The sequence below is a fragment of the Caretta caretta genome, chromosome 2 (genome assembly GCF_965140235.1).
Source record: "Caretta caretta isolate rCarCar2 chromosome 2, rCarCar1.hap1, whole genome shotgun sequence".
NCBI lineage: Eukaryota > Metazoa > Chordata > Testudines > Cheloniidae > Caretta > Caretta caretta.
Genome location: NC_134207.1, coordinates 39549143 through 39562827, shown reverse-complemented (window position 1 = coordinate 39562827; position 13685 = coordinate 39549143). Strand labels below are relative to the sequence as shown.

Genomic DNA, 13685 nt, shown 5'->3' with positions numbered 1-13685 from the left:
AATTGTGTCAATGAATCTGTGGGTGCTCTTTGTTTTGCCGGGCAGCCGCTGTTAATTGCAGAGGGAAGTATTGGTGACTTTGTGCAACAATACTGTCCAGCAGCAAAAACCCTTCCTAATGCAGATAACCTCACTTGTAAGTATCTGAAAGAAAATGATGATGCTTTAGTATCTAAACTGGTGGAACAAATTGATGGAAATGTATCTAGTCTGATTTTTGATGAGTCTCTTGATGTTTTGGACCATCCGATTCTTGGCCTTTTGTTTTCATATTGTTATTTCAAAGTGAATAAACCTGCATTGTTTTGTGCTGATGTGACATTCATCTGCTCTGCTGACAGCTGTTTTGTTGAGGCAGCAATAACTGACATGGTTGAGATGTACAAACTACTTTGGAAAAATGTGGCCACAATTAACACAGATTCTGCTTCCTACATGGCTAAGTTTGCACGGGAGATTAAACTCAATCAGAAACCAGAGCTGCTACGTATTACCTGTCCTGCTCATCTGATTAATGTTGCACTGTCAGCTACTGTTACAGAAGAAATGAAACACATGAAATCTTGCATCATTGGATTTGGGGCTGTTTTCAAGCATGTGAACAAGTTGAAAGCTTTGTTTTACCCAGTGCAAGACAAGTGCAGAGCCGACTGCCTCTGTTTCTTACCCCTGTTGTGCCACATCGGTGGATGAGCTTATACTTTGCTGCCTGTCATGTAAATAATGTGTGGACTGTGCTAATGCATCTCCTAGATCACCTTGAGTTGTTTGGTTCTAAAGAAAAAACTCTGAAGAGACTGGCAAATAACCAAAATGACTGCTGATTCTGTGCACCACTGTAATGTTCATTGCTGAAAACTTGGGAACACTGTGTGACACACAGAAAGCACGGGAGTTTTCTGCAGCAAGTGCCGGCACATTTGCCAATACAGACATTTACTGGATCCTGACAACCAAAATGTCAGCTGAGTATAGCACAAAAGCTGCAGGAGAAACATACAGTGAGAAAACCCAGCTGTTTCTGAATATCCTTCCAACTCCAGAACACGAGAAAATCAGAAAAGCATTCAACTCAACACAATGCTCAATAATGACCGTGGCCTGTAATCTGAAGCCCAAAGTGTTTGGTGCCAAAGATTCTGTTTGCAATGTCATCCAGGTGTTCACCCCTTCCTCAAAGTAAATTTTGCGGCAAACTACGACCATTATGCCATAGTATTTCAACCATTTGCCACTAAAGATGAAACTTCAAATCTGAAAGGGGAACTTACCACTTACATGAACACACCTAATCCTGACAATGTGAAACTGGATGTGCTGGCTTTTTAGACCAGTCATCAAAATGCACTTCCCAAATTCAGCAAAGTGGCACGGCAAACTTTGAGTGTACCCCCGGATCCATTGATGCAGATTGCTTATTTTCAAAGTTGGACTACCTCTAAGACAGCAAGAGGCTCAACATGAGTGAGGATACTTTGAAGAAAATTATGCGAGTGTACGCTAACCAGGATCTCTGGAAAACCTACTAACTCTGAAAGACAAAAAATAGCTTTGTAGATAAAAAACAACTTTAAATTATACTTCAGTAAAATGTATATTATGAAAGTTTTGTTTTTTCTTTTTTCCAAGGGGTTTTTTTTTAATAACAATATTTCATACCAGTTTTAATGTTTGGAAAATAAACACTGAAAAATTCCCAGATTTTTTTTTTTTTTTACAAATAAAAACTGAAAACATGGAACACTAAATATATATCATGGGGGTTTCATCTTATTCTCTGCATTGTTCCTTCTTAATTTCCTTCTCTTGTCCACCAATTTTAAGTGTAATGAAAAAGTATAAATGAAAGGAAGAAAACCCATAAAAACAGTAACTAAAAGATCTACCATGGAAACTTATTGCCAAACATATATATCACTCAAAGACAATTTCAATGAACCAGACCTAATGTTCTCCAAAGAATTACATTCCTAAGTGCCCCATTTTATAACACTGTGCTCTGAACAATTGAAATGTTAAAATTACTTTCCCCATAAGCTTATCCTAAAACCTGACTTAGGAGGACTACTCCCAGCACTAAGCAATATGCCCAACAGTAAGTGCAGAGCAGGCCTTTAGATTCTAAACACTTGAGCTCAGTTCCTGTCTATTTTATATATATGTGAGATGCATAGTATGCTTAGGGTACTCAATAAATAATAAAAATAAATGAATACCTTAGACTGGAGTAAAAGATAAATTTATCAAATGGCATGCTAGAATCATAGAATCATAGAATATAAGGGTTGGAAGGGACCCCAGAAGGTCATCTAGTCCAACCCCCTGCTCGAAGCAGGACCAATTCCCAGTTAAATCATCCCAGCCAGGGCTTTGTCAAGCCTGACCTTAAAAACCTCTAAGGAAGGAGATTCTACCACCTCCCTAGGTAACGCATTCCAGTGTTTCACCACCCTCTTAGTGAAAAAGTTTTTCCTAATATCCAATCTAAACCTCCCCCACTGCAGCTTGAGACCATTACTCCTCGTTCTGTCATCTGCTACCATTGAGAACAGTCTAGAGCCATCTTTTTGCCATTTAGCAGGTTTGCAGAAAGTTACAGTATATGAAGCATATGCAGCAAAAAAAGATATTGGGGGGAGGGATAGCTCAGGGGTTTGAGCATTGGCCTGCTAAACCCAGGGTTGTGAGTTCAATCCTTGAGGGGGCCATTTAGGGATCTGGGGAAAAAATTGGGGATTGGTCCTGCTTTGAGCAGGGGGTTGGACTAGATGACCTCCTGTGGTCCCTTCCAACCCTGATATTCTATATAGGTTTTTATTTTTATTGATTTTATTTACTTATTTTGTTAATTTGTTTAAAATAATTACATATTTTAAAGCAACATTTTTGTCATCTGTTCTGTTTTTTTCTTTTCGTTATTTTTTTAATAAGGTCTTCTGGGGTCAAGAACATTTGAATTGTTTAGTTCTTCTCCATGAACTTCTGCAAGGGTATCTTACTGAACAAGGCAAGATGGAAACGCTGATCTCTGATCAAACATACCAGACTCGGTCTCCTATGGAAAGGAATCAAACCTCAAAAACTGAGCATACGTCAGATGATCTGAGAACAGGCCTGTTCCAGTACATACAAGATGCAGGTAGGAAGAATATTATTATTATTTTAAATTACAAAGTAAGTACAATAGTAACCTTTTAAAGATCACTTATCTATTACGAAGTTCTTTACCTTTTTTGGTAAAGCAATTGAAAATAACATCTGTTGCATCAACGTCTTTTTGATTTTTTTCCATTTAGCTGCAATCTTTTAAAAGTCAGGGAAATTGCTTTTTTATTTTCTCTCCTTTTGATCGTAAGAGATTTGTTTTTAAATACTTTTGTCTCATAAACCAGCCTGTTCCTTTTTAGAAATTACATAACCAATTATAGCTTTCTTTCATTTGACAGAAGCGCAGAAACTACCGAGTGCCTATGAAGTTGTGTTTTACAATGAAACTGAGGATAGTCCAGGAATAATGTTATGGAGATATCCAGAACCAAGAGTGCTTACCCTTGTAAGAATAACTCCTGTTCCTTTTAATACAACTGAAGATCCGGATATTAGCACTGCAGACCTTGGAGATGTTCTTCAGGTTGGTAATTGGGAATTCCTACTTTCATTAACAAAAGAGAATGTTGTTATTATAAAGTTTATTCAGTGTTTTACAAATTGCTGTTAGTAAAAATTGTGCATAAAACAAACAATAGGGGTCTAATGAAGTCAATGGGGGGTGAATTTTGCAGCTTAAACACATTGCTAATTTAAAATGAATCAAACCTACCATTTACCTGTGAAGGCTTTTCCACAGCATCATAAACTACAGCAAACCTCAGCAGTTCTGGTTTTCTATCTTCTTGCTGTGGGAGGTTGATTAGAGCAGTCCAATCCTATTGCCCCAATCCATGGATCTCCTCTTCAGGAGCACTGTCTGCCTCCTTCTGTTCAGATGGAGTGTGGCTGTATACCCTAGTAGTGTTCCTGCATCTGCCAACTGCATTGCTCTTTCATTATTTAGTAGGCCTGTTGTTCCCCAAAATACATTATTAGGAATTCTGTACTCTCTACTGTAATCCATCTTTATTATTTCCCTTATTCCCTGCATTTCTGTATAGATATCTATTCAACTGTGAATTCATTAATATTTTTAATTCTTACTTTTCACCTCTTTCTGCAGGCCATCTTCTGTCTTATTTAGATCTGCTTATTATTCAGTTTTGAAATAGTATTGCAAATTATATTAAATATAATGTCTTCCTCCTTTCCAAGTCAGTGAGAGGTATTACATTTTATTTTGTTATTGTTATAACTGTAATGGAAGAGTTTCTGTTTTAAGAATTGAATTATGCACCAGTATGCATTAACTTATGGATCAGGTTAATCTCCCACAGAAATATGATATAATATCATTATACTGCACAAAGTGTTAGTGAGATCATTTAGGTGTCCTGCCAATTTCTTTGCCCTCTAGAGAGGCAAGTTTCAATATCCTTAAATTGTATGAAGATTAAGAACTAAATTGAAGAAATCAACTAAGCTTGGCCTGAGGTCTCATCAAAGATCAAAATGGTGTTATCATGCACTTTCTTGAGGACTCCATTCAGTCCATGTGAAAACCTTCAAATTGCAGACCTTAAAGACTATATTTTCAAAGCAATGTGCAAGAAGTCTGCTGCATAAATCCCATTATAGTTAGTAGGTTTTGTGGGCAAAATTCCACGTGTACCACTTAAAAAATTTAGCCATATATAGTAACATAGGTTCTCCATTGAGTACGCCAGTATGGTTCCCACTGTAGTTGTGCACCTCCCTCATGCGTGTAAGACTGGAGGTTTTTTGAGTACCAGTGTCTGTGGGGGCTGTGTGTGTAACCCACACACATTTTTAAATGGGATGTGATGTTCTGTTCCATCTAGAGGCACAGAGACCACTTAAAAAGAGAGATTAAAAAAAGCTACAGCCTTAGCTAACGGCCAGATGGCTTTTAGCTCACGCGGTAGAGGCTCATGCACTGAGGTCCCCGGTTTGATCCCACCCGCCGACAACCAGGGTTACATGTATATACTTTGTGCCTTCTCATGTTCCCATACAAGGGCATAAGGGCAAGGTGTCTGCAACCCTCCCTCACTTCCCTCTTACCGGGTGGCAGTGAGATGGAACCTGGCAATTGTTCAACCCACTAGTTCTTAGCTTTAGCTAAACTTCTACAAATCTTTGGGAAAATCTTCAGAACTACTTCTCATCTTTTGTATTGACTGCCATGAACTGTTTCCATCCATTTGAACTGAACTGGTTAGAACCCCTCATACACCCTTGTACAGCATCCTTTAACATGGCAAGATTTAAGCCCTGTTCATCCTGTGATGGACTAATCCCTCTGAAAGAAGGAAATAGGAGGTTTCTCTCCTGTGTGGGGACATCTCCTATACTGAGCAGATTCTCTGTCAGCTTGTCATTCTCCATGAGAATGTGTAAGTTGCAAGATGCAAAGCTAAACCTCCATCTTCTGGGACACTCCATGAAGGTGTCATCAGACCCTGAGATCAGTTCTCGAGTTGTGCTTTCAGACAAGCCAGCTTCATTTAGCACCCCATCTAGCAGAAAAGCAACACCAAAGACCAGTACAGAGAAGATGGCACTGCTACCCAGCACTAGTACTAATATTGATACCACTGGCACCAAAACTGTCCTCAGCAGTTGAAAATGGTGCACCTCCTCTAGCGTCTACATCTGGCTCCAAAAAGGTCCGCTCCAAACAGAAGCAGAGATTCCAGATGGAACTCAGTGTCCTCCCATAAGGACAGATACTGTATGGTCGCTGAAGATAAATCCACCATGTACCTCATAGCATTGAGGGTTGGGGAAAAGGAGTAGCTTACAGTGCAGCAGACTCCTCCAGCATGAACCCCTGCTCTGATGATGCACCTATCAGTGTTCATGCCCACAAAGGAGGATGACCCCAGAGGACGAAGATCACCGTTGGTACCAAAACACCTACCTGCACCAGTAAAGACTCTGATACGGAGAACACTTTATATTTTGGCACTACCCTGGAGGAGGTCTACTTCTCCTCACCATCACTGTGGCATACATTTTCCCAACATCCAGTAGAGGGCCGCCTTCTCTGAGGTCAGTGATCAATACCATAGAGATAACTAACACCTTATCCTACAGGACTCAGCCACCACCTGTCCATCAGGAATAACCCTGGACTGACCAATTACCAACAAGCCAGCCTTATTCCTACAGCATGACACCATGGCCCTACTAGATTACCTGGTCCCGCTAACTCAGGCATCAGGAAGCTGATTTCCACCACATTCAAAGAAGAGGAAGAGGTTACCCTCCCAGTCAGCACTCCTGGCTTGACCACTGATGCCAGAGTTCCAGGGACAGAGCAGCACCAGCCCCCTGTATTACCGCCATGGGGCCTTTCATCTTTGTTACTTGATGAAACGATATCATTGGCACACGATGACTTCAAAGTGTTCCAGGAGCTACTTGTGACAATTGTTGAGACATTGGTGATTGAAAAATCAGTCATATTGAAGAAATCCATAAGCTATATGATGTCTGTGAGCTTCTGGTCCTGCTGCAAAATGGGTGGAGAAGTGGTACCAGGCACCTGCCACAGGATTTGAGTACTTCTACACCCACCTCAGCCCGGGGTTCCTTAATTGTGTCAATGGTACAATAAAAGTTAAAGTTGAGTAAGAGTAGCCACAAGGACCCCAAAAGGCTTGACCTTGTGTGAGAAAGTCACACTCCATTGCTTCCCTGCAGGGACTAATGGCCAGTCCTTCCTGGCCAAATATTATCAGGACATGGTGAAAGTGGTTGAACAGAAGAAAGGACTTGCATGCCTTCTGTATTGTCCATAGTTCCAGGGCATTGATGTGCATTCTGGACTCTCGAGATGTCCACACTTCTTGAGGTGGTCCCGGTAATGGAGTGTATATCCCCAGAGAGCAAAAGGTGGCTTTTGAATCCTTCAGTGAGTACAGAGCACAGTCTGTCCTCTGGCTGAACAACTCTGAGCCCTTGATCGTGGTCTGTGTTTTTTTCGGAATGGGATACGTCCAAGAAAACAGCAAATATGTCATGTATTGCTCCAGAGGAGCCTTACGCTACCAATCCTAGGGCGATATTCTCCTCCTTACTTGGTCAGACCAATTCAACTATGCCTTTCCTCCACTGCCACTTCTACTGCAAGTACTACACAAGATCCAAAAGTATAGTGCAACAGTCATCCTCATTGCCCCTTTCTGGCCCAGACAGTTCTGGTTCCCCAACCTCCTGCACATATCATCTCTCCTGCCGATTACCCTCCTGACCCAGTGCAATGGCAAGATCAAAAACCCAAATACACGACCACTCCACCTCACGGTGTGGTATTTGGATGGCATCGTTCCTAGAACATGCATGCTCCTCAGACAAATGAAACATCCTCTCTAATAACAGAAAGAACTTTACTAGAAAATGTTACCTAGCTAAATGGCAATGCTTCTTGTCCTGGTCACAGCAAAGAGGCATTCTGTCAGAAGCTACAGATATTCCCCTCATCCTAGACTGTATCCTATCTTTGAAGACATTGGGTCTATCCCTAAGCTCCACTGAATGGTGGTCAGTGCACACCATCTACCTGATCAGGGCTACTCCATTTTCACACGCCCACTATTCAACAGATTCTGGAAAGGCTTGATAAGAACTTTCCTGCCTCCTCAGAAGATTGTGCCCCACTGGGACCTGAATCTTGTTCTTTTGGTACTAATCAGGCTCCCCCTTTAGCTACTTGCTCCATGTCCCTCCTCTCCATGAAAATCGCCATTCTTGTAGCTATCACATCAGCAACAAGGGTCAGTGAGCTGGAAGCAATGATGGCAGACCCTCCATATATGGTGTTCCATAAAGATAAAGCTTCTTTACACCTATTCCCCAAATTTGTCCATAAAATAGTTTTGGAATTTCACCTTAACCAATCCGTTCACTTACCTATATTCTTCCCAAAACTGCATGCATCTGCAGAAGAACATAGGCTCCACTCCCTCGATGTTCAACAAGCTTTGGCCTTTTACCTTCGGAGAACAAAACCAATCAGGAAGTCTCCGAGACTGTTTGTTGCTATAGCAGAAAGAGTAAGAGGGCATGCCATCACCACTCAGAGAATTTCCAAATGGATATCTGGCAGCATTCTACTCTGCTGTCAGCTCTCAAACCTCCCTCCCACTACAGGCTTAAGAGCTCACTCCACTAGAGCCTGAGCAATGACCATAGTGTGTCTTCAGGACATACCCTTCCTGGACATCTGTAAAACGGCCACGTGGAGTTCCACTCACATGTTTGCAGGGCATTATGCCCTGGTGCAGGACTGGGCTGCCAATGCCTCCTTTGGGACAGAGGTTCTCTGCTGAGCCCTACCATCTTCATCCTAGCATCCTCCTCCTACTTAGGTACTGCTGGTCAACCATCCACAGTGGAATACAATATACTCCTGGGGGAATTCTGCACCATTCCGTGCATAATTAATAAGCCATGCATATTTTTAATTTTTTGCGCAGAAAAAGGCTGCAGTTCCACCATTTGCCCACTAGAGGGTGCTACAGCGCTAGAACAGAGTAGCCTCAGCAGAAAATAACTTTGGCTGGAAAGTTGCTGCGGTCCTGCCTTTTGCCCACCAGAGGGCAGTGTGGTGATAGAACAGAGCAGCAGCTCCCGGCCAGCTAAGGAAGAGAAAGAGCCTGCCTTCTTCACAGCACCTGTTGGGCCAAGTCAGGAGATGGGGGCTATGGGGCGACAGACAGCGTGGGGCTGCTGTGGGACAGGGACTCATAAGGGCTAGTGGGGGAGGACAGACTGGGGCAGGGGCTGAATGGGAGTGGCGGCACAGAGTCACGGGGGAGGGAAGTGCAGGGTCACATGGAGACAGAGGAGAGTGTGCAGGACCACACAGAAACAGGGGGGTGTCTGAGTGGGGGTGGAGGGACATGTGGACAGGGGCATATATGCCTGACTGAATGGGAGAGGCTAGGGATCAGCCAGGGTCTCCATGGGGGAAGCTCCCCAGTCTCTCCCTAACCCCCCAAAAAACCTGTCCCATACTTTTCCCACTCATACCCAACAACCCTCCAAGTTCACACCCTGACTCCTTCCCAGCAATTACTTCCCTCTCCCTCAGCTCCTTTGTTATCCCTGACTTCCCCAAGCCTTTGCACTGCTTGTGACGGGTGTGGGAAATATGATTCTGTACTGTCATTTAAATAATTATTAATCAAAGTTCTGTATTAATATGCCTAGTAAGGAATCTATTTGTCAAAAAACATTTCCTGAATCTTTTTGTTGTCTGTATTGTTACAGACATACTTGTCCACAGGTATTTTGAAATAAATTACCAAAAATAATTGAAACTGGTGTGATTATATTGCATAATTTTAACAAATAAAATATGCAGAATTTGAATATACTGTGCACAGAATTTTTTTTGTTGCAAAATTTTTGATTTTTTTGGTGCAGAAGAAGGAGGTTACTTGCAGAAGAAGAGGAGGTTACTTACCAGTCACTGGAGATTCTTCAAGATGTGTGGTCTCTGTCAGTATTCCATTACCTGCTCTCCTTCTTCTCTGCTGTGGATCTGCTCTAATTCACAGTGGAAAAGTAACTGAAGAGGCAGTTGGTCCACCCTGCCCTTTATCACCTTGGTTGGAGGCATGAGGCAAGCCAGGGTGCATCCATAGACCAATGGACACTACTTTAAAATTCTTCGACTTCAGGCACTGCGTAAGCCACAGTGGAATACAGATATGGACCACACATCCTGAAGAACCTCCAGTTATAGGTAAATGACCTCTTACTTATCCTACAGTAACTGTGGTTCTTCTAGATGGTGTCACTGTGGATCCCACGACCTGCCCTCCATCCCTGTTTTTCAAAGTCCTTAGCAACATGGCTTTGAATTCCAAGGCAACTGAGGGAGGATCACAGCCTCTTTGCCCTTTATGGGAGTACAAGGAGGCACAGTGTCATATGTCCAAAATTCTAGTCGCAAGTGCAAGAGGCACATACACACCTACAATAAGATCTACATTAACATCTCAAAGAACCACATTTACCGTACAGTAAGTAACATTCTGAACATGGCAAGTGTTTTCTTTTTGATTAGAATAATGTGGCTATTTAGGTGGAAGAGGTAACATTTAGTGGATTTTCAAGATCCTCTAGATGAATGTTTCTTAAACGTGATTGGTCTTAACTTTAGTATAAGCCTGGATGGAACAGAAGGCCTTTCAGCATGCATACAAAATTTTATTCTAGACTTTGTTTAAAAAAAACCTATGATGTCTACAAGATGTTCTTGTTCTGCTTGTCTTCTCTGTGTAAATTCCTTTGTTTCTTCATTTTCAATATATCTACTAAGTACAGAAATAGGAAATGTTGTCCCTAAAAAGACAATTCACAAGATAAAGGGAAAAGAAAAGAAAAAAAAATCATTTTTATTTGAATTCACTTGTGGTGAAACAGTACAAAGGCTTCAGCATATTTGTGAACAAGGTAATTACAATCAGCACATTTAAAAAGGGAACCAAATAAGTTTTTAAAACAGTAATGATACAAAAGTGCATAGAAATCACATTTAAAACAGCTTTCCCAGTAGGGAGCATATCTTGAAATACTATGGGGTCCCATACTGTAACCAGCTGTGATCCCAATAAGGCCTCAGTTCTATACTGTCAGATAAATTCAGTCTAAGGTGCACGTGTGTAATTTCACTTATATTTAACATTTAAAATGTTGCCAGTTGTATGTTCATCTTTTAAAGTAAATCATTGTGACATTTCATCTGGCTTTCTGGCTTTACTAAACTCTTTTATGGCACATCTTTTTAATCATCATGAATAAATGTTGGAAGCCTCTTTGTTTCTATAACATCTTCAGATTATTAGAATTTATGAAAACTTCACTGTAAACAGAACTTCGTTAGATATCAGAATTCATTACATGCTGGCTGCAATTTTACTGTAATCTTAGGATAGCCTAACTGCTTCAGATAAATAAGAACTGATCTGAATCATCATGTCTCTCTCAAATCAAATTTTAATGTAGGTTCAAAAATGTTCCAATAGCTTGTTTTCTCACTTTTACTCCATTGTCGCCTGATCTATAGATGATGTACAAGAACCCTCAGTTATCACTTTGAGGTTTGACAGGTTCTTGTCCAAAGATCAGGCTCAGTATTATTAAAATCACTGCGTAGTTGGGAACCCCAATTTGCAGAGTTGCAACACTCATACTATAGGAACTTTCCTATATTTACAAATAATTTATTAATACACCTAGCACAGTCACAAACACTCTAACTCAGTAAAGTAGGTAGAGAGAATACAGAAAGTACATCTGAACATCCGTACTCACACCATTCCTTGAAGAACAACCTGAAATGTTAGCCATTATCTTCCTCATCACCACCATCATCTTCACCAGTGGCCATCATTCTGGCACTTCCCAAGGGCTACATCTCTCTCTCTCTCCTCCTGCCCACAGCCTGGGATACCACTTTTATAATATGTTACACTGATGCTACCATGCCTAATTCATATTCAGTAGGGTTTTCTCCCCTCTTCCTTATTTGTATTTCCTTTCCTTATTTATGTTGAGGTGTCCTTCTTCTATAGGTTAGTATATTAATGATTTCAGCCCATCATATATGTCAATTAGTTGTCATGGCACTCTTGTGGTTGGATGTTTTTTTCCAAACTTTCAACAAGCTGGTGTTAGATCATGTTTCTGTGGTTGGTTGATGTCATTATGGACAAAATTCCCCCTTACACTCTAAGTCCAGTTCCCCAAAGCTTAGGGGTTACCGTTGGGCCATTTATCTATGCCAAAGTTCATAGGCCTCAAGACTCATGATAACTGCTGAAACCAATGTCTTACAGGTTTCAAAGTAGCAGCTGTGATAGTCTGTATTCGTAAAAAGAAAAGGAATACTTGTGGCACCTTAGAGATTAACAAAATTATTTGAGCTTAAGCTTTCGTGAGCTACAGCTCACTTCATCAGATGCATTCAGTGGAAAATACACTGGGGAGATTTATATACATAGAGAACATGAAACAATGGGTGTTACCATACACACTGTAACCAGAGTGATCACTTAAGGTGAGCTATTACCAGCAGGAGAGCCGGGGGGGGACGGGGACACCTTTTGTAGTGGTAATCAAGGTGGGCCATTTCCAGCAGCTGACAAGAACGTCTGAGGAACAGTGGGGGGGGGGGGGATAAACATGGGGAAATAGTTTTACTTTGTGTAATGACCCATCCACTCCCAGTCTCTACTCAAGCCTAAGTTAATTGTATCCAGTTTGCAAATTAATTCCAATTCAGCAGTCTCTCGTTGGAGTCTGTTTTTGAAGTTTTTTTGTTGAAGTGTAACCACTTTTAGGTCTGTAATCGAATGACCAGAGAGACTGAAGTGTTCTCCAACTGGTTTTTGAATGTTATAATTCTTGACGTCTGATTTGTGTCCATTTATTCTTTTACGTAGAGACTAGCCTGTAGGTTCCTTGCATTGCTGCTGAATATGATAGCAGCAAGGCAGTGAATATAGTAAAGGAAAGCTAGCCCTGTGGGCTACACCACTGCGTGTAAATATTTGTCTTAGTCAAGTTACTTAGGTTGATTTTTTTTATATATATTTCTTACTTTGCTTCTTTTTTCTATTGGAGGAAAGAAAGCTTTTCATCTGTGATTTTGTTAAAAATGTTTGGTCTTTGTGTTTTGGCGGAAGAGAGGGGAAACCATCCCCAGCTTGGTTACAGCCATGAGAATCCCCATTCTGCCTTTTTTACATCCTACAAACGCTCCTGACTCCTCATCTTTCCAGACAAAAAGGACTTCATTGTACTCATTTGGATCTTGCCAATATCTCTTCTTAATTTGTTAGAAGAGCCACTGTTCAGTGACATAAGGTATTTCCTATTCCCACATGCTAAAACCAATACCTCTGCAGCATACCTATCCCTGTTGACCCAGACAGCAAGAAACCAGGACCAGAAATGTTATTTTTCTGGCTCTTCTACATAGTGGTTTTCTGGCAGGTCAGGTCCTAACTTATCCCCACCACTCTCCAAATTGTTTCCCTGGCTCTGCATAGCATCTGTTATTGGTAACAGAGATCTACACTTTCCTTGCATAGCACATAAGAAAACTTTTAAGCTTCATATACTCCATTCTTGAAGTTAGAGCTCAAAATGTAGATGGTGACAACATTATACTGGTTTCAGTGTAAGATTTGTTCTATGCCAAAAAAAGCATTGTTAGACCCAAGGAATGATCATTTTAAAGCTCAACATCTAGACCATCATGGCTAAAAATATATGCCTTATATCATTAGAAACTAGGTCATCTTAAAGAAGAGTTCTGGCATCTTAATTAGCACGCAAAGATGTTGCATATCATTTACAGGAGACACTTGTCCCCTCCAGACTTGACTTTTGCAAAAATTTAAATGAGCAATGGTAAGTATTTTTTGTATTATTCAGCTTTGGTTACTTACCACTACCTGTAATCCTGAATCATCACTGAGATCTTCTCTAGAGCTACCTTCCCCTATTTTCAGGGCTTATATACTAATTCAGGTGCATTTCCTGCTCACACT

The 13685-nt window shown here is 41.0% G+C and overlaps 1 protein-coding gene across 6 annotated transcripts in view; it reads left to right on the top strand.

Annotated features, from left to right (window-relative positions):
* VPS13B (vacuolar protein sorting 13 homolog B) overlaps positions 1 to 13685 on the top strand; it is a 940751-nt gene that overhangs the window by 817518 nt on the left and 109548 nt on the right. For all 6 annotated transcript variants that reach the window (XM_048841327.2, XM_048841328.2, XM_048841325.2 and 3 more), the window contains 2 exons: positions 2932 to 3139; positions 3447 to 3631. In XM_048841327.2, the coding sequence (XP_048697284.2) occupies positions 2932 to 3139; positions 3447 to 3631 (393 nt within the window). The remainder of the gene's footprint in view (positions 1 to 2931; positions 3140 to 3446; positions 3632 to 13685) is intronic.